Raw genomic sequence first — 20,537 nt, forward strand, 5'->3', positions numbered from 1 at the left:
AAAATTTCATCTTGAGATGTATTTTTAAATTGATTATGATTGTTTCAGGTCACTGAGACATGGTTCGAACAGCCAGCGAATCAGCAGAGGAAAATCTCTTGAAACATTGACTCAAGATGTAAGTCCTCATAGAAATTCTGGTTTCAGTTTGAGAACAAAAGAAATTAGAATATATGCTATCAAATAAATGCTTGTGTAGGACTAATTCTATTTATGAACTCACTTGCAGTTTGTCTTTTCAAATCTTGAAAGGAAGTCATAAGACAAATGCTGTAACTGCATTAGAATTATCCTCAAAATAATTGACATGGTTATTTCACTGATAGACTTATGGTTTTGGAACACTTGCTGAGATAGATTCACTGAATCTGTAGACACTGCATTAGGAACACAACAATTGCTGCCCAGAATACTTTAAAAAGCGTTACTCTGGAATTATACAAATCACTCAGGCTGGGAAAACAGCAGTTCAAAATTTCTGATGGAAGTATAGCAATATTTTCCAGGCAGCAGAACTGTCAGACAAAGGGACAAAGACTGAAAGGGGGAATAGTAATCATGGATTTCACTGTGGTGTAATTTCATGCAGTTCAGTGCGTTTTCATTTCTGAAAATTCGTATGATATTTTGTGGATCTCTGTGGCAATGAAATTTCAAGATACTCTATTAGTCACCCCATTTCCAAACAATCTCAGTCTTTAAAGGTAACTAAAGCAGTGTGGCTTTGCTTGTAGGATAGCCAGCAGCATTACCCCACCAGGAGTGCTTCAAAGCCTTGCATAACTCAGAATAGTAATGCTGATTGTTCCCTCCACTGCATGAGCTCAGACAGCATCCTGCCTTGCTTCCTTCCTCCCTCTCACTCATCCCTGCACTCAGCAGTCACTACCTGTATGATCTGCATGCCTATTCTTTCCCAGTCTTAGCCCTTAGTAACTTTGATTGCATTCATTCCAGTTAAGAGAGGTTGGCTGGTCTTAGAGGACCTCTGTTTTTAAAGTTAAAAGTTAGATTGGATGGAGCTTCAAGCATGAAATTAGAACTGAAATTAACCTTGATGAAAATAAGGAGCTTTACGCTGTAGATAGAAAATGCTGTGCAATATGCTTGACTGAGTTGATGTGCAGTACATTTGGAAATAAAGATCTTTCATTTGAATATTTCTATGCAAAATACCATATCTTGCTTTCATCTGAAACATTAAAAAATAACAACCCTTAGACCTCGATTAAAAGGAATCATTTTGCTTCTAGCACTCCAACACAGTGAGATACAGAAATGCACAGAGAGAAGACAGTGAGATAAAGATGATCCAAGAAAAAAAGGAACAAGCTGAAATGAAAAGGTATTTAAAAATCAGAAGTCTGAGTGTACATCTTCTGTATTAACTATTCTCTGTATGAAGTTAAAAGTATTAAGAGTCAACATGAATAAAAGAGCAAAGTGTAAGGGATTTTTGCCAGGGATAACGTGTAACACTTAATAATTTATGTTTTTTTCAAAAGGAAAGTCCAGGAGGAGGAGCTGCGAGAGAATCACCCATATTTTGATAAACCCCTGTTCATAGTTGGCCGTGAGCACAGATTCAGGAACTTCTGCCGAGTGGTGGTACGGGCTCGCTTTAATGCGTAAGTTCATTTTGTAGCAACCTTGGTTCCATGGCTGCTTACCTCCATGTCCAAGCTCTAACTTTCCTTTTCCAAGGAAAACTGCATACAATATGGTCACCACACAAGCTGGCAGCCAGTGTCTGTGGTGTAGTCTTGCTGCTGGAGGAAAGGAAGCAATAAACTGCTCTGTTAGGGGAGACGTGTTTGAGCAGTCTGTGATGCTGAGATAGACAAGACTGTGGGAAAACTGCAAGCATGAGCTGAAAGGAAAGGCTAATGTTTCCCACTTGTAAACAAAAGCTTGCTATTCCCTTCTTATTCCTCATCATAAGGCAAGAAGTTTTTATTCACCAACAGTTATTCATAGAACAGAAGAAGGTGAAGAGAAATGAATTGCACCTCTGCTCACACAAATACTCTGTAGCCCGTAAAAAGGGACTCAGAATGGGCTGGGGAGGTGTTCAGCTGTGGGAGATAAAAGGAGAAAAGCTGAAACCGAATGAAAACTGGGAAGGCTCAGCAACTAAGCTGTAGGTATATGTGAGTGTGGCAGATAGAAATCCATGTACAAGCAGCTTTCTATAAAATCATCTCACAACTCTTTTTTTAAACCTCTGTCTCTTGCTGGCACCAGGATTTTAAAGGGTTAATGCATGTCACCTTGCATAGAGCAGTGTAAGACAGAAGATAGCTCAAGGCCATGAGCTTGGCCCTTAGAAGGACTGGTTTCAGCAGCTGTTTTACCATTGATTTTCTCTGTGCCCTTCAGCAAACTACTTCTAGTTAGCATGACAGGATGGTTAGATACTCAGTTTCAACCATACCTATATTTAAGTTTCTGCCACCTTTGTAGACACATGTCCTTGAGCTACATCCCTACTTTTCTGTGCAACTGCTAACTTGATTGTGGTGCACTGGTCCATGAAGCAGTTGCAAATTAAAACAGAAAAACAAAACACACAAACAGTCAATCAAATCCACTTAGCAAGTACTTGTCAGTGCCTCTTAGCATTGCTAAATGGCCAATGGTAACAGGATATTTATATTAAAGCAGCTTAAATAAAATGTTTCCATTTACAAGAATAAACTGATTTTCTTAAACAGTCTTCTTTATTTAATTTTCTTAAATCCTCCCTGCTTTATTTGTTGTCCCATCTAGCTTATCAAGTAAATTATTCTAGATATCCTTTTGAACTGATAGGGTGCATATTTTCATCTAATGAAAAAAGGCTGAGGAATGCTGCTGTGTAGAATGTAGGGAGAGGAAAGAGTTTAAGAAGCAAAAGTCAGTGGCTTCAGTGGGAAGACACTTAATCCAGTATGTTCTGTGTGCATACTGGTGTAAGTGGATAAACCTGGTCTGTGGAAGATGTTCCTCGTTCTCCTTGGATGTCTTGTGCATTCCTTCCTGTAATTCATAACCATGAAATTTCTCTGGTGGTAATTCCTCAAGTCTGTTCAGTCCATTTTTCACTTTAAGCTCAGCAAGGAAGTAATGGTAATTTCACATCCCAATGGCTAGAGCCCTCCAATGAAATATAGGATATGTCAGTGCAGATCCTGTCTTGGCATGATTTCCTGCGGGAGTTGGAAGATAAGTAAAAGTGCCTATAACCAGTGAGTCAGGGGAGGCTTCTTGGAAAGTATTCTTGTAGCATCTCCTGCAGCAGTCATTCTGCTTTGTATGAAATTGATAAATAATTGCTGCAGCAGGAACTTAACTCATGTCACCTATATATGTGCATATTACTTATAGAGTGGTTCTCACTCTTTGACTGCCTAATGGCTGTTTGGATATGGCAGGTGGAGCACGGCAATTACATGGGAAATTTCAGATATAGAGAATTCTAAAAATATTAATCAGAAAAAGATTAAAGTAATAAAACACATAGAGCTTGTGGAAGGATGTGTGTGTCTGTCTGTATGTGTGTGTGTCTCTGTGTGTGTGTGTGTGTCTGTGTGTGTATTAACTGAGGGGTATCATATGACCACAGAATCATAGAGTGGTTTGAGATGCAAGGGGCCTTAAGGATCATCTAGTTCCAGCCCCTCTGCCTTGGACAGGGACATCTTTCACTAAGCCAGGTTGCTCAGAGCCTCATACAGCCACGGTCCAAGAAGTTTTGAAGTAATTGTAAAGAGCATTTTGGTGCCTAAAATTCAGTAGCAAGTTATCCCGCTTATTCCCCAAAAAAATTACAAGATTAAGTCCTTGTTTACAAAATCAAGACCCAAAAACACCTGTCAGTTCAAAGAATCTTAGAGGAATTACAGGTATGCAATGAGTTAAAGGGCTCCTAGTTGTGTTGATAATATGACTGAAATTGCATAGAATTAAATGAAACTTATACAGACATTTAAAATACTGACAGGATAAAATTGAGCCTTGATTTTGGACAGAAATTACTTAGAGTTGATGGATGCATGGTGTAATTATAATGCTGACTAAAATAAAATGTAAATGACTGTATCTTTTCTTCTTTTTATAGTTCTAAAACAGATCCTGTTACTGGAGCTGTGAAAAATACCAAATACCATCAGCTTTAGTAAGCACTGCAAAAGTAACTTTGCTTGGTCTCATAAGCCTGCAGTATAAGTGTGTGTGTGCACACGTGCATGGATGTGTGTAAATGTGCATGCACATGTGTACTTATTTTCTTTTTTTTTTTTTTCCAAAAGGTTTTTCTCACCATGGAGTTTTTTGGGGAGAAGGATGAACAGGAAGATGATTTTTAATCAGACTTTTCTTCTTCACTTGCATGCAACTTCTCTAGTTTTATTATGCATTTCTGAAATACCAAAATCTTTGACACTTCTCAGCTCAATTTATTTTCTTAGGAAAGCACTTAACTGTAGTGTAGGCACAAATCAAGTACACAGAGATCTGGGCATTTCTGTAATGGCATTTCCTTGTGTATCATTTGCAGTGACTTGCTGGGTTTGGTTACTTACCTGGACTGGGTCATGATCATTGTTACAATATGCTCCTGCATTTCCATGATGTTCGAATCCCCTTTTAGAAGAGTTATGCATGCTCCAACACTCCAGGTACTGCCACTGAATCATTTTACAATTACTTAACTACAGTCACCTTGCTTTTCTCCACTGCCTGTTCTTAAATTATGGTTGTTCTCTGCTTTTGTTTTCAGATTGCTGAATATGTTTTTGTAATATTCATGAGCATTGAGCTTAATCTGAAGATTATGGCAGATGGCTTGTTCTTTACACCAACAGCTGTCATTAGGGACTTTGGAGGAGTTATGGACATATTTATATATCTTGTAAGTTTTTATATTTATGGAAGGGTTTTGTGGCATTCTTAACTCTGATATATTTGGTTATATAAATGTTTAGTAATGTGAAGAAGTTTGTCTCTGTACCCTGATACAAATAGTAGTGATACATGGATGTGATAAACACCTGGCAATTCAGTGTGGGGTCCTTGTATAACTCCTTTTAATTCTTTATTTGTTAATATGTTTTAAGTATCAGATCTGATTTTCCTTCAGAGGAAACTTGAGAACTCTGAGCTCATTTCAGCATTTTTATGCAGGAGAATTTTAATTTTACCTGTTTCATAGATATTAATTGCTTCTTCCCCTCTGTACAGAATTCCTGCTTTATTGAAGGTGTTTCAAAACCATTTACCATTTGACAGAGGGCACATCTTTGTTGCTGGTGTTGCTATAGAAGAAAGCAAAGAAACCTATATCCCATATCTATCAGTGGTGGTTCTCAGGAAAAAAGTTTCTCAACAGTTCTCAACAGTTTCTGGGAAATCTCTTGCATTCCATTAAAATACAAGAGGGTGTCCATTTCCTCTTCACGTACGACAGTAAATACCATACAATGTGTCAAAGCCAGTGCTCAGTATAATACAGTATGAAATATTTTCTAACTTAAGAAATTACTGAGAAAAATGGCTTTGATGGATTTAGATTAAATCTTTCAGAGATTAATCCACCAGGCAGATGTGCTGCATAAAATTTGTCACGATCAATTTGTATCAAAGATTTTATTGTTAGCAGAAATAAAAATATGCATACTTGCACAAAACTCCTACTGTAGTATGCATAATTTCTGTGTGCTTTAGTTTCTTGAAATGTCTCTGAATCCTTCTGCTTGTCTGAAGGAAAAATTTCAGTGGTGTAGTTTGGATATTCCAAATATGACTGCAGTGATCTTGAAAGACTGTGGAAGAAAGTCTGGATGGTTAAATTTGTTTGTTTTGGTGGGGCAGCTGCCTTTTATCACTTTCTTTTTAACAAATTATATCAGGTCTTAAATAATTGCTGATATCATCTTGATCCTCCAGTTTTTGTGCACTTACTTCTTGTAATACTCTCACCTCTGTCCCCCTATTATAACACTGGCTTTTAAAAAATAGGAAGCACTTAAGAGATGTTAAATTGATAACCATTTGTCCGATTTTGTTCAGGTTACACGACACAGCTATGCTGTTTGAAAACACTTCCAAAAACATAACATTCATGTAATGAAACCACATAGTGACAAAACAACTTATGCCTGTTACAAAGTGATAGGAAAAACTGTCAGGGAAACTGTTAACAGACTTTGCAGGTGAAGATTTCTCAGTTCCAGGGTAGAATCTCTGAAATTAGAAAGAGGAAGAGAAATAATCCTGCCTCCTCAAAGAATATAGTTTGTGTCCCTGTTTTGAGTCAGCCAAATTGATTTCTGCTTTTGGAACTATTCCATCTAATTAAGCATATAAATGGATTTTGAGTCAAAGGGCGAGACAAAGACAAGCTGATGCCAATTAGTTAGGACAATAGCGAGGACATAAGAGATCTAAGCCCTTTTTCTAAATTAGATGCTCTTTTGCCTTATTCTTTAATTTTAAGGTAGAGACCTTCATTGACCTTCTGTGCTGTGTCTATGCCAAGTAAGACATTGTAAGCCTGATCCTTCTTTGCCTTTGCATGTCCTGTCACTTCCAGGTGAGTTTGATATTCTTGTGCTGGATGCCTCAGAATGTCCCTGCCAAATCTGGAGCTCAGCTCTTAATGGTGCTCCGCTGCCTCCGACCTCTTCGAATTTTCAAACTGGTCCCTCAGATGAGGAAAGTGGTCCGAGAGCTGTTTAGTGGCTTCAAGGAAATTTTTTTGGTATGTGCCAATTTTTTTTTCTTGCAAAAATATATAAAGGAGTAAGATAACAATGAGGGAGTAAGATAACATTTTGATATAAAATTCATGTTTTCTATCCTTTTCACCATTGTTGTCTGTTACTTTTCATTGTGGTATCACTGCAGATGACCACACAACAGGCTAAAAATTAGAATATAAGTAACTCATACTGAGTAAAGCTATTGTAATAATTCTTTTAGAAACTGTACTTTTGTTTAGCATACTTTTAGTCATAATTACATAGGAAGACTACTGTAAAAAATCTGCCCCTTTTTCACAGTTCTGCTTGGTCAAGGAATATGAGAAGTAGTGTATGGAAGCTCTGCAAGAACAAAAGTAAACCTGGTTTCTGACTACAGGTCTCTACCTTCAAGCTTCTTGAGAGGCAGCCAAAACCAATACAGCTGTTCACCACAGATCTGAATCTCATTCTTATGTCATTGTTGTTATTATTATGATCATGGCCAGACTTACAGTAATAAGAACAACAATGGAGTCTGTGATTGCTTGATCAGACATAATCTATTGTCTTGGGACCCCATGTGGTATTGGTCAGCCTAAGCAACAGCCATCTTATTCCTTAACAGAAGGCTTTATTAGGTCAGGTTGTTATAAAACACTAAGCTACAAAATATTTGCAGACAGTGATAGAGCAAGGACAAAAAGTATCAAGCTAGTTGGCATTTCATAAATACTATATTCTATTGAAGATATTTACATCTTAATTTGCTCATGCTTATCTTTACTGGAGCTATCCTGGAATCAAATATCTTCCAGGGGCTTAATCAGATTAATTAGCCTGAATCAGCAAAACAGGAACAGCACATATGCAAGTACTCAAACAGTTCCTTTAAATTAAGTGTCAATTCTTATGCATACAGAATTTAGTAAGGTGGTACACTGAGCACAAGAAAGATTTTATCCTTATCTGCATGTTAAAAATAAGACTAATATAACACTGCACCTGGTTACTGGACCAGAACCTAAAGAAACGTGTCTGTCACCAAAGCCATATCTCCAGGTTTATACCACAAAAAGATCCTCCCTGCAGTTCACCAAGGGAGCTGACCCCCTTTTTCAAGTCTGCAGAAGAAGAGTTTAACAAATCCAACTTCATCTTTACAGGTTTCTATTCTTTTGCTGACTTTAATGCTTGTTTTTGCAAGCTTTGGAGTGCAGCTGTTTGCTGGAAAACTGGCTAAATGCAATGACCCTCACATCATCTCTAGGGTAAGAACTGCTTTTCTGCTTCAAAATAATGGTATGCTGTGCCATTTTTGCCTGCTGGGGAAAGCAAGAGGGGCAATCAGAGCTGTCATATGAGAAACAGAGGTCTTGGGCTCTTTCTTGTTCAGAAGCAGGATGATGGAGGGAAAGGTGATTAAGAGGTCAGCAAATGAGGGTAAGGATGGGTTTCCATATAATAACTAAAGCAGGTCCAAATATTTGGGACTGTCTTAAAAAAGTTGTCAAATGAATGTCATGTTTCCTGCAAAGGACTGGCTGGCACATGGAATTAATAGTGGAAGATAACACCTTTGCATTCCTAGGTCCACAGCTGAAAAACAGGTTAGACTGCTTGATGTCCAAATCAATGGGGATGCCAAGTAGGTTGCATGGAGAAAGTTATCTGTGTTTCTTACTCCTGGCATATTTAGTATTTGGAGAAATATCATCATGACCTAAAGAGAGCAGTATTCTTTAGGAAAGAGGTGAAAGGCCACGTAGTCTTGCAAATTGAAAAGCACTGTCAGTCCTGAAGGAAAAGGGTATATGGAACACTTACTAAGATGGATTTTTCATTTGGGTAAAGGTCCATGACTATTAATCACAGATTTATAAATAACCCTTCATTTCTGTGTATATTGCTTTCCCATCATGGCAAATGTGCTGTTTATGCTGGCATGTTAGCATCTCTCACAGGCTTCTGTTTAATCTCAGGCTGTGGTTTATTTCACTATAGGAGGATTGTCATGGCATCTTCAGAATAAATGTAAGTGTTTCCAAAAATCTCAATTTAAAGTTAAGACCTGGAGAGAAAAAGCCTGGATTTTGGGTGCCACGAGTCTGGTGAGTTGCTACACTTTGGCCTTTATTTCTTCAAAAATGCAACTGTTGGTGTAGAAAAAATGGCTCAAATGTGATGACATTAAATCACTGATGGAGGGGTTTTGTTGTAATTCAAATGATACTAAGAGTAAAAATTCTGGCATATTTAGTAAAAAGCCAAATATATGACATTTTCCAGACTTGACCTCCATTTCATAAACCAGAAAGGAAGGAAAAAAACCTCTAGGTACTGAAACTATATAGGAATTAGATTTGATTTGGTTATTATTACATTGGGAGTTATTTTCTTGAAAAGTATCATCACTTAGTTATTCTTTAGTACTATTATGAAGGCAACCTGAGAGCCATAAAGCAACAATAGAACCTAAGAATAAATATGAAAAGATAGGAAGGAAAAGAAATGGAAATCAACCTGCCTACAGCTATCCATAAAAACAAATGATTATATCATGTCTAAAAACAGCCTTTCTCTTCTATGGCCATCAACCATGCCAGCCAGCAGTTTCTTTCTTTTTCCAGTGCGGGGAGTCCTTGTGGTCTATCTGGTACAGAAGTGCAGTAAAACTCATTTAAAAGCTAATGTATGCTTTTTAATTTGTATTCTAATACATTTAATATTTCCCAACACCTGAACAGGCAAAGCTTACTCTTTTAATTGTTTACAGTTTTCATTTGGTTGGCATTTTGCAAAATCAGCTTAACAGCCACAATTATTTTAATTGGCCATGTGTGTGGATAAAGAATGTACCAGCAGTGGTAGATTCAGAGCCACCCTACACTAAAGAAATAGTGTTCTGTGATTTGAACAGTCAGTAAAACTCTGACATCTGCAGAAGTCTTTGTTTCTGTAAGCTTCAGAGAAATTCTTCCTCGAGTAAGCAAATTCAATCCTGTTCAGCTTGGTCCAGAAATAAGCAAAAACTGTCTTAATCAGCATAACTGTAAACTTCGGGGAATGTTTTGTTATTGCAGAAAAATGTTTTACCGCAAAGACATTTATGCCACCTGTTGGCTGTCAGGCCAGATTTTCAAGACAGATGTCTGTATAAAGACTGCATTAAAAAGAAGTATCTACATCTGAGAGCTCTCTTTTCACTGAATGGTTGGATTCAAAAGCACCAAAGACTTAATAACTCTTCTGGAATACAACTATTTACCTTATAAACTGTTGAAAATTAATTGGGCTGCTTGGATTATCTGGCTTGGGTTGTAGAGACAGAGCAACATGCTAACCTAGCCCAAAGAGAGTACTTTTAATGTTCAGCTGGAAACATTCTCTTTAATCTCAACTGATAAAAAAGGTCAGAGCACATGATAGAAAAGCCATGAAGATGTGGTATCCTCTCATGTCCTCTTTTAAGTTTTGCTTTATGCTATCAGTTCCTCAGATAATAAAATAGGGAACAACATTTTTTAAACAATCTCACTGACCATGGAGTCCAAATCTTTTATTGGGTTAGAAAATAATTTCCTGCAGGTAAATCTATTTTAGAATCTGGCCAATGCCATCAGATCAATTTTTTCCATCAACAATGTTTTTTTTCTTATTTTACTGGCAAAAGCTTTAAAATGCAGCAACATAGAGTCATAGAATGGTTTGGGTTGGAAGGAATTGTAAAGATTCTCTAGTTTCAACCCCCCTGCCATGAGCAGGGACAACTTGCACTATACCGGGTTGCTCAAAGCACCATCCAGCCCAGCCTTGAACATGTTATAAGCTTTATTGCTGTGAGTCAAACTCTGAGTAAGAAAGTAAAACATACATAGGGATCTAAAAAATTATGTTTACATATTTATTACTGTTGCTATTGTTTTCTTATTCCTGATATGGATCTTTGATATGTTTCAGAGACTTTCACCACAACTTTGCGAAGTATTTAAATGTTAGACTATGAAGAATCAAGGTAACAAATAGAACAACTTTACTGCTGGTTACACCTATTTGTATACTGCATTTCAGGGCAAATCCTCGGAATTTTAATTTTGATAATGTGGGCAATGCAATGCTGGCACTATTTGAAGTTCTGTCATTAAAAGGCTGGGTGGAAGTCAGAGATGTTATAATTCATCGTGTTGGGCCGGTAAGAAAATACATCAGACTCTTTGAATTCTGCAACAAATAACTATGAGGTCTTCTTTTTTTTAACTATTAATCTTATTTCTGTCTATTCAGATCCATGGAATCTACATCCATGTTTTTGTATTCCTTGGCTGCATGATTGGACTGACCCTTTTTGTTGGAGTTGTCATCGCTAATTTTAATGAAAACAAGGTACTAAGTAAGGTGGTTTATTCTGAGTGAGAGGGTTTATTGAGTGTAGAACTGGCTCGGTGAGAAACATGAAACTTATTTACAATGTCTACGTTACCTGGTAAGGCTGCTTATAATACTGGCTTACCAAGCTTACATTTTGCAAGACTGCAAATATGGCTTCAGATACACCTTATCCATACTTGCTAGAAGATCAAAGCCTGTGATGACAGCGATCCATCACACACTCTATCAAAGCTGTTAGACTTTATTTCTAGTGCAGCTGTGCTGCTAGATGGAGACTGAACATAAAGCACTATGTATTTACAGATGCTGCTTAGTTTGATGTAAGTATACATGTGGCGGCAGATAAAAAGATGTGTTATGCTTGCCTGTGTTGCAATGAAGGGGTCTCTTAAGAACCCTGCCATTGCAGTATTTCAGATCCAAAGTGTGTGGCTTTTTCTTTACAAACCGCAGTGTACATTGTAAAAATAATTGTCCATCACTCAGATAAAAAGGCAGCTAGTGTTCTAGGCAAGTTCACTTGGGCTTTTTGGATTACCCTGAAAAGTAGAAAAACCTGCCCTCAAGGGAATTGTTTCAGAGCAGTTTATGTCTATACTTGTTAAAAGGTAGAATCCTCTGGATGGGATTGCTGCACGCACGCTTCGCAACCTTTAATTTGAGGGGTTTTCCTGAGCCTCTTGTGGTGCCTCTGAGGCATAGAGACAAAATTTTTATTAACTTTTTCCTCTTTCTGTTCAAAGTCACAAAAATAATGAGATAATTTCACCACTCATGGCTCTGAGGGAAAGGATGACTACATGCTATGGGGCATGGAGATGTGTGACAGCTCGGTGTGCTTGTTCTGGAGCTGGGTGCTGGCTCTGCCCCTGACCCGAGCCCAGTAGCAAACACAACCATTTAGTTTGGCCATCAGGGAAACCACTTGACTCCTTCCAGAAGGGAAACGAGCAGCACGTTACTGTGCATTAATGTGCGCAAGCAAGGCATCTTGAAGTGGGGTCAAGCACGTTGTGAGCCAAATAAATAGCCTAAAACTTCTACTGTTTTGAAGGTATTTTTATGTTTGCATAACATCAGTGTAATTTTGGTAAGATGAAGTGCAGTCATTCCTGTTAAAATATATCTGCTCTACAGAACAAGGAGCAATGTATGAATAATTCCTTTTCTTATTCACTAAATTTATCTTGTGGATTAACAAAGCTGAAATTTCTGCAGTATGAGAACCCCACTGGATTTTTATAGATGCTTTTTGTCACTTTTTGTTCATCTATGCAATATTACTTTTCCTTCAAATGTTTCAATACACACATGAATACAAGAAGCTTTATGTTTTTTGTCCTTGCTCACTAGTAACAGTTCACTGTAAATTACACTGAACAATATATTTCTATAGAATTCACATGATATTTAAATTCTATTTAATTCTAAATTCTATTCTTTTTAATTCTATTCTATTTAATTCTATAGAATTCACATGATATAAATCATTTATATCTTCTGGTTCAGCTTCTTCAGTTGTTTCTTAGTAACCAGTAGTGGCATGTAATGTTTGTTTTTCTTTCCTTTTCCTTGGCTACTCATTAGTTTTTATGTACATACTATAGAGAAAAGAAAATGTTTTCAGATTTGAGTTGAAAATATTAATGTTAATTAAATGGGCAAGAGTTTCAGCCCAATTAATATTCAAGTGGAGTGAATAAATGTCCAGAAACTAAAAAAAAAAATAATGTAGAGAGATGGCTTGCTACTAGCCCAGAAAGTAGAGAGCAAAACAATCCACAGTGTGAAGTTCAGTCGCATTTTCTTAAATCTAGTTACTTAACCAATGTATTAGTGTTTAAAGTAGATATTTTCTTTAGAAAATTCATGGCTGATATACAGTTAGAACAATTACAGGAGTAGTTGATGAGGGTGAGAGTTAGGCAATTACTGAACAAACTGTTTTAAATGAGAACAAACAATTTTCTAGAAAGAAAAATTTATAATCATTTCAGATATGCTCTAGTTTTTCATATGAGTTGTTGGAACTGCAAGTGTGGAAACATTGGACTGGGAAGTACCACAGTAAGCTCTGGGCTCTGTCGTTGGTTGTCCCAATGACAGGGCAAAAGCCCAAATTATTCCAACCCCCAACCCCATTTCAGTCCCCACTTGTCTCAGCTCCCAAGCCCCAGGAGTTCAGGCAGCAGTGAAGGTGTGAACGACTCAAGAACTGGCGCTTTGAGCTGAAGCCCAAATGCAAGCACAGCTCCTCCAGCCCTAGCCCTGCTCACCGTACTCTGCTCTGTGGTTCCCTTGTGATCCTGCTTGTGGAACTGGCAGTTTCTGAGGAACAAAGCAATTCGGCACCACTAGTTTTAACAAAAATCCACCTTTTTGCCACCTTTTGTCTTGTTTGCAGTGAAGATTCTCCAAGAATATAAAGCAGACACGCTCCTTGGGGGCATGTGTTACCTTTTAATCTAAGTGTTTCTGAATGGTGCCGTTTGGGCCTGACAGAAGTAGTCAGCATCTTTACATCTTCACTTTGTCTGCATTGTGTTGGAAGGCACCTCTTCCCAGGGTACCATCTAGGGACACAGCTCCCTAAAGAGATCATGTTCACTAACAGGGAGAAATCCTGACCTTATCAGTTGCATAGCCAGCCACAGTTCCAGCATCTACACAAGCCAATGCCCAGGTAAGGGCAAAGATCATGCCAGCCCTCAGCCAGCTCAGTGTGGCTCTTTCTGACAGGGACAGGAGGCAAGTGTCTGGGAGACAGGATTTTGACATTTACCTTGAAAAGGTAAACCCTTTGTTTTTGTAACTCTAGAATCCTTCTGTGAGATTTTATTACTCTAAAGTGATAAGGAACTCGATTTGAAGGTCATTTTAGATAATGTTCAATTCTGTTTGAAGTTTGCTCTGTTATGTGAACATTTATACACATTGCCAGCTACAACCATCCACCCTAAAGGTGTGTCTTCACCTCTCTTTGTGCTTCCTCTGTGGAGAGCTCTTGTAGATTCATAGCATACTATTATTTTATTTCAATTACATCCCAAGCAGAAGAGCTGTGGGGACCAACAGTGGTCTCCTGGAGGGCTCCTTCCCTGAAGAAACTAGTGACACTAGTAAGCCACAGGCCTTTCTTCTGCAAAGTCCAGACAAAATCCACCACTCTGCTTCCTGGCAAATGACATCCAGTCAAATGGAAGACCTCCTGCAGTGTTTCATTGCCCACAATGGGCTGCTGCTACAAAGAGCAGCAACTGTGCCTGCTGAGTTGAGTCCCAGAAACTCACAGCTAATGCATCCAGAAATCCTCTTGGGTAACAGCTGATACTTCAGACTCCTTTCCCCAAGCAGTGTGTTGTTTCAGGGAAGTTGTGCATGTAACTTTATTTCAGGCACCAAAGAGAATGTTGTTTTCATGTTACAATGCTGTTAAATGACAAAAGCTTTATATGCTTCTCTTTGTTTATTAAGGGGACAGCTTTGCTGACTGTAGATCAGAGACGATGGGAAGATCTGAAAAGCAGACTGAAGATAGCACAACCTCTTCATCTCCCACCTCGTCCGGGTATCAAAGATATTTTGATTTTATTCATGTTGAGCCCTAGTGTTCGTAATTCCCCAGGAGTCTGCGATTCAAATTAAAACTGTAATCGTGAGGCCACTAGGAGGTTGTGCATATGTTAATGTGGAAACAGGCTCCAACTACAGATCTCTCCATAAGGCTATTAAAATCAACCCTAAAAAGGTTGTGCTTCGATGGTTTTAGGATAAGCCTTAATGAAAAATTTATTTTCTAAATGAAAAATATTTGCAGTTGGCTGTAATGATATGAATGGAATGTATTAACCTGACAGCAGTTGAATGATGCACTTGCCCTAAAAGTACCAAAGCTTTCATGCAACACTGGTGTTCAGTATTTGAAATTATATGTTCAGAAGCCCTATTTGATATGGAAAATTGTGGCAGAAAATTAGAAATGTATTTTGAAAATGGGAAAGGATTATTTTGCCTCTAATGAACATGGAAAATATGTCAAGAAATAGGGGGGGAAGTTACTGTGTATTTTAACTCTCCTCCTCAAACTCTTTCTTTTTCAGATAATGATGGCTTTAGAGCAAAGATGTATGATATAACTCAGCATCCATTTTTTAAGAGAACTATTGCTGTACTTGTCCTGGCCCAGTCTGTGTTGTTATCAGTTAAGGTAAGTACAGTAGTACAGCATGTGTTTGCACATTTTCTAACACCAATTGAGCCATTAGTGTGATGAATGCAAGGAAATGTGATTTCTAGATACAGCAGTCCCAGCTGGCATAGATCACTGTAGATTAATTGTTACTTGTGGAGTTCAGTCAATTTCTGCCTTTTTGTAGTCTGGTCCACTATTTATAATTTCTAGTTAAGGTGGAGATCTGAGAGAGAAGTATACCAAAATGCCATTCCTTTCTGAGTATATTTTAAAGTGAAATTCATTCATTAAAAAAACGCTTAATAAAAGTTAAGGCAGTAAAGAGGCATTTATTCTGTTTAATAGCTATTCTTCTATTAATGGATTATGCTTGCTTTTCAGTGGGATGCTGCAGATCCAGTAACTGTGCCTTTAGCAACAATGTCTGTTGTTTTCACCTTCATTTTTGTCCTTGAGGTAAAGTAATATATTTTTTGACTTCTTGAGATTAAGACTTGTATGTATATATTTCATTTGTCTTTAGGGATGTTTCTCATTCTTCACTAGGGTGTTTATTTCTGAATGTGTACATTCAGGGTTCTCTATGTCACTTGTCTTTAAACATGTATTATAAGAATAAACTTTTAATGTGTTATAGTCATACTTCTCTACACCTTGAGCTTTGTGTCTTTTAACATATATTCAAGGCTGAGTATTTTACAGTGTGTTTTGGTGAACCCAGTGAACTCTTTTCTTGTGGAACATCTCATATTACATTCCCTCCATACAACAAAAGGTCTGTGTTGCCTCGCAGAAGTTCTGCTTCACCCATTTATGTTTTGTCTGGTGTGTTAATCCCCACTCTTCTGTACCTGTGACAAAATCAAACCTCTCTCAGCTTTGTTTTGGTTTAAATATCATACTTCATTTTAATATCTTTTTATAAGCTACTCTCCAGCTCCAGTATTGTCCAGTATTTTATAAGCTACTCTCCAGTATTGTCTATCTTTTGCTGCACAAGTCTGGCTCCAGTGTAGTAGCAGTTCTCTATCTATGAGAATATTGTTATTACAAACTCTGCAAGGTGTATTTAGCCTATTTTCATAAGCCTAGAATCTAATGGTTTAAACAAATTTTGGAAAACATATACTTTTTTAATGTATAAGGATATCCATTTAAGATTAAAGAAGATGCTTCCTCTGTGGTTAGGATAGTACATAATTCTTTATAAGTTTTTGGTTGACTACTTTTCTTGTCAGTCCCCTCTGAATAGCTGATACTGACCACTATCAGAAACAGGATAGTAGACTACGTTTCCCACTGCTCTAATCCAATCTGACAGTTCCTATGTTCCATTGATAGGTTTTGCCAGTAGTGATGAATAAAAAATGAAGTGAATACCTTGTAGCAGCTGTAGCTAGAGTATGTCCATGTTGTTGCTTCTTTTTTCCCTACCCAGGAGAAATCAATATCTCTAGAGAGACTGAGAAAACACAGAAAAGTTTTATTTGTGTCATACACAGGCAGGTTTTAATTTACCTAGTAACTATGTCTTTGGAAATACTTTTTTCTCTTATACTGTCAGGGGAAACAAATACACTTCTAGGATTTCAAAGGAACTTTGTCAGAGCCAGGAAAAATTTGTTGACTGTCTCAACAGGCAAGCTATCACACTGTGAGTGCACAAAATTTATGGAGAGAGGAAGCAGCTTCCTGCTAAAGATCTTCCCTAATGCAGCATAGTCTGGTCACAAAGTCTGCTTTCTGCATAGCTGATGGCCCTCTGTCCAATCTAACAACTCCTGATTCCGCTTTAAACCTCTACTTCTCACATCATATATATGTGGTATAGAAAATTGGAAGAATTTGAAGATCTCACTTTTGTTACCACATTGATGATGACAGAGTAAAGATGATGTGATTTTTTATTTCCACGGTGTGGTATTCAGGTCAAGATTATGGACACCTAAAGTTAGGTGTTTAAATTCTACATGTGAGGTAGGTGTTTAAGCTGTTACTGTGATTGGGGAAGATGAAGGGTGAGATTCAGTTACCTCCACTAGCCACTCCACAAGGCCAGGAACATTTACAGGTCTTCTGTCACCCCTGCCAGACCCATCCATCCCTCTTCAATTCTCCAGGGCATCTCAGGTAACTGAAGGCAAGATACCTTAGTAACTCAAATAGTAATTAGAGATTCAGAGACCATGTTGATCGCTTTGTAGTCAGGCTTCAGAAAACATTATAAAACAAAAAGCTAACTGGAAAATCAGCCTTTTACCTCAAGCTAGTGTCCTCTTATATTTGGGGTTGTTTTCAGAAATGTTAAATGGCAGGGTTGCAAGGTGGGATAGAAAAAATAAAATAATAAATGCCTGACATTTAAAGTCTTTATAAAGTAACTCATAACCTGTTCTGAGATTTAATACAACTTGTGTGTGAGAAACTTTTAAGTGTTCCCTCTACATACATCACTCTACTTTGGTATCCATTACCTGTTGTGACTATTTCTGTAACTATTAGTATCTATTCTTGAGCTTCTCATCTGCATTCATGTTACCTAAACTGGAAATGTCAAGCACTTTGGAAGCTGTCTTTTACCAGGTACACTGTCAAATATACTGCCTTTACTGTTCTTAGCTTTTTTATCTTCCATGCTGCTGAGTACAGATGGTGCAGAGTGCAGAGTATTCCTTAAAGCAAGAAATATTTGCAATATAGGAAAGCTTCTTAATAAATTTGAGCTGTAGGTGCTGCAGAACACAATTATATTCCTGAGTTGAAATGTGTTTATGTGATTTTAGCTTGCTTACAGACAGTTAGCTAGATAGGATACTGCTACCTTTTTTAGCTACATGTTATTGACATGACTTGTTTAACTCGTTTAACTTAAAGCTATTTTAACCCCACATTCACCTCAGCAATCTATACATTAAGCATTCAGTCTGAGGTTGTTAGCTGCTCTCCTGTCTTTGATACTTGATGGAGGCAGAGAGACAATTCAGAATGCTGTTTATCCCTTGGTCTTGGTCATCTGTGTACCAGTTTTCCTCCACCTAAGGGAAGCTAATATTATCCAGGTAGTCCACATGGGAATATTTAGCTGAGGTGAAACCTGGCCCTTGTTGTTTGAAACTATTTCATAAAATGAACCCAATAAAACATTTTGGAGAACGGAAGAGGATCTCATGGCAAGGGATAATAATTTCTTCATTACAAGTGAGAAATTCTTTTATCCATAGGTCACAATGAAGATTATTGCCATGTCACCTTCTGGCTTCTGGCAAAGCAGAAGAAATCGGTATGATCTCTTGGTGACATCTCTTGGAGTTATATGGGTCATACTTCACTTTGCTTTACTGGTAAGATATACAAAATGCAATTCCAGTGATTAAAACTGTTTTTTCTTGAGACACCAGCAGGGGGATTGCTGCTATATATACAGATAAATCTTTGAGAGTTTAATAAGGCTGAAATAAGTCTGAAAGAAACTAAGCTTGATGCTAAGAATTATTGTCTTGTACAATCATGTAGTGCAAAAATCGTCTTACTGATACAAGTTAGAGTCTGTAAATGTGGTAGAAAACAAGCCTTTAGGAGGGATCTAAGTGACAAAAGGAAGGAGACTGAAGAGAGTGAGAGCACTTCTAACAAAGATCTTATGAGCATGAAGGAAGAAAGAGGCAAGGTACAGAATACAGACAGGACCAGAGGACTGGAAGAAGGCATAGTTCAAAACTGCTGAACTATACAAACCCTCCCAAACCCAACAGTGATTCTGTAGCACTGGTTTTGGTTAAGGGTCAGTGTTTAATTCATGAAGACATGAAGGAGAGAGAGGAGGAAATCAGCTCTCCCTTCATTTCACACCAATTTTTAAAATTTAACTGCACTCCTAGTTTCTTTATTTACACGGGAAGAAGAAGGGATGGTTGATAATTGTCATCATTCACAAGTTGTCAAAGTCACAACCCGATAATGTCTGCAGGATTTTCTCTTGCCTGCCCCATGTTCTGTTTGAAGAAAAGCCTGTTTCATGTGATTAGTCATTTTGCCCTGATATTCACAGTTTCTCCCTGCTACTAAATAGCTTGGAAGACCTGAGGAGTTTCTGTAATCCAGCAGCTTCCTAGACAAATACACCAAGCCTGATGGACATAATTAATAGAGGACTGAAGGGGTTTTGGCTTGATGTGTGGGGAGATTGGGTTTGTGTTCTTTATACTGTTGCTAATTATGATTTCTCTTATTTCATATGGGGACTGCCCTACATTACTAAAAAATCAGTTACCGAGATTTGTTCAAGGGATTCCTGGGGGACCATGTTTTAAGTCTTTTGTATTTGTGTTCCAGAATGCATACACATACATGATGGGGGCATGTGTAATTGTCTTCAGGTTTTTCTCCATTTGTGGGAAGCATGTAAGTATAAATTAGGAACTACAATTACTGCAGTGCTCATATATAGATTAAAGGACTAGATGCTGTGCATCTCTCATGCAAATTCTGAAAGGCTCTGTTTTCTAGGGAAAAAAAATTCAAACAGCAGTCTGCAATTTTACATGTGCTTAAAATGTCAGGATTTTAAGTAGATTGTATAATAGTGCTATGGTTACTGGAAAAGCTGATTTTTTTTTAGAAAACAAAGTGCAGCTGCAATACCACAGCTTTTAAAATGCTCTCTACAAAAAGAAACATTTTAAAATGCTCTCTACAATTCTGAACATACACTGTGCTACTTTCAGCCCTTTCCATTTCAGTGAGGTGTGATGGGCATGCTGTTTTTTATTTTCACTGTGAGACTATTGTAGTGGTGGTTGAATGCATCATCTTATTATGAGAGTGCTCTTTTTAAAAAGTTTCTTTTTCCAGAAAAAAGAAAGGTCTGTGTCTTTTGTCTCTACAATGTATGTCTTGTCACAATAAAGGATTTATATTCAATTTAAAAACAATTTCGGGCCAAAATGTTCTTCTGGAAACACTGGGATGGTGACAAAGCAAGTCACTTCTCAAGTTTACATTTCTTTTGTGATTGGATTTCTTCTGGTATAATTGAGAGTAGACTGGCAGAATAAGCATAAGCAGAGAACTAACATATTTATTTAACAAGTGGTGACACTGCATTCCCTTGCTGTAGAACTTCTTAGACTATCCAAATATCTTCTGTGAAGTCTGACATATTAAAGTAAATGTGATGAAAAAACTGCTGTACTAGGTTGCCAGGGTTAAGAACAGTAAGTCAAAGGGTTTGTTCAGTA

At 37.6% G+C, this 20,537-nt stretch overlaps 1 protein-coding gene across 1 annotated transcript in view; it reads left to right on the forward strand.

Moving 5' to 3' along the window:
* NALCN (sodium leak channel, non-selective) overlaps positions 1 to 20,537 on the forward strand; it is a 226,998-nt gene that overhangs the window by 193,375 nt on the left and 13,086 nt on the right. The window contains exons 20-35 of the mRNA XM_036406770.2: positions 49 to 118; positions 1,254 to 1,345; positions 1,506 to 1,628; positions 4,100 to 4,156; positions 4,538 to 4,658; positions 4,760 to 4,891; positions 6,572 to 6,739; positions 7,886 to 7,990; positions 8,724 to 8,830; positions 10,791 to 10,911; positions 11,004 to 11,102; positions 14,583 to 14,676; positions 15,209 to 15,315; positions 15,682 to 15,756; positions 18,522 to 18,641; positions 19,633 to 19,701. Coding sequence (XP_036262663.1) covers positions 49 to 118; positions 1,254 to 1,345; positions 1,506 to 1,628; positions 4,100 to 4,156; positions 4,538 to 4,658; positions 4,760 to 4,891; positions 6,572 to 6,739; positions 7,886 to 7,990; positions 8,724 to 8,830; positions 10,791 to 10,911; positions 11,004 to 11,102; positions 14,583 to 14,676; positions 15,209 to 15,315; positions 15,682 to 15,756; positions 18,522 to 18,641; positions 19,633 to 19,701 — 1,660 coding nt within the window. The remainder of the gene's footprint in view (positions 1 to 48; positions 119 to 1,253; positions 1,346 to 1,505; positions 1,629 to 4,099; positions 4,157 to 4,537; positions 4,659 to 4,759; positions 4,892 to 6,571; positions 6,740 to 7,885; positions 7,991 to 8,723; positions 8,831 to 10,790; positions 10,912 to 11,003; positions 11,103 to 14,582; positions 14,677 to 15,208; positions 15,316 to 15,681; positions 15,757 to 18,521; positions 18,642 to 19,632; positions 19,702 to 20,537) is intronic.

This window comes from Molothrus ater, chromosome 2, assembly GCF_012460135.2.
Source record: "Molothrus ater isolate BHLD 08-10-18 breed brown headed cowbird chromosome 2, BPBGC_Mater_1.1, whole genome shotgun sequence".
NCBI classification, from domain to species: Eukaryota; Metazoa; Chordata; class Aves; order Passeriformes; family Icteridae; genus Molothrus; species Molothrus ater.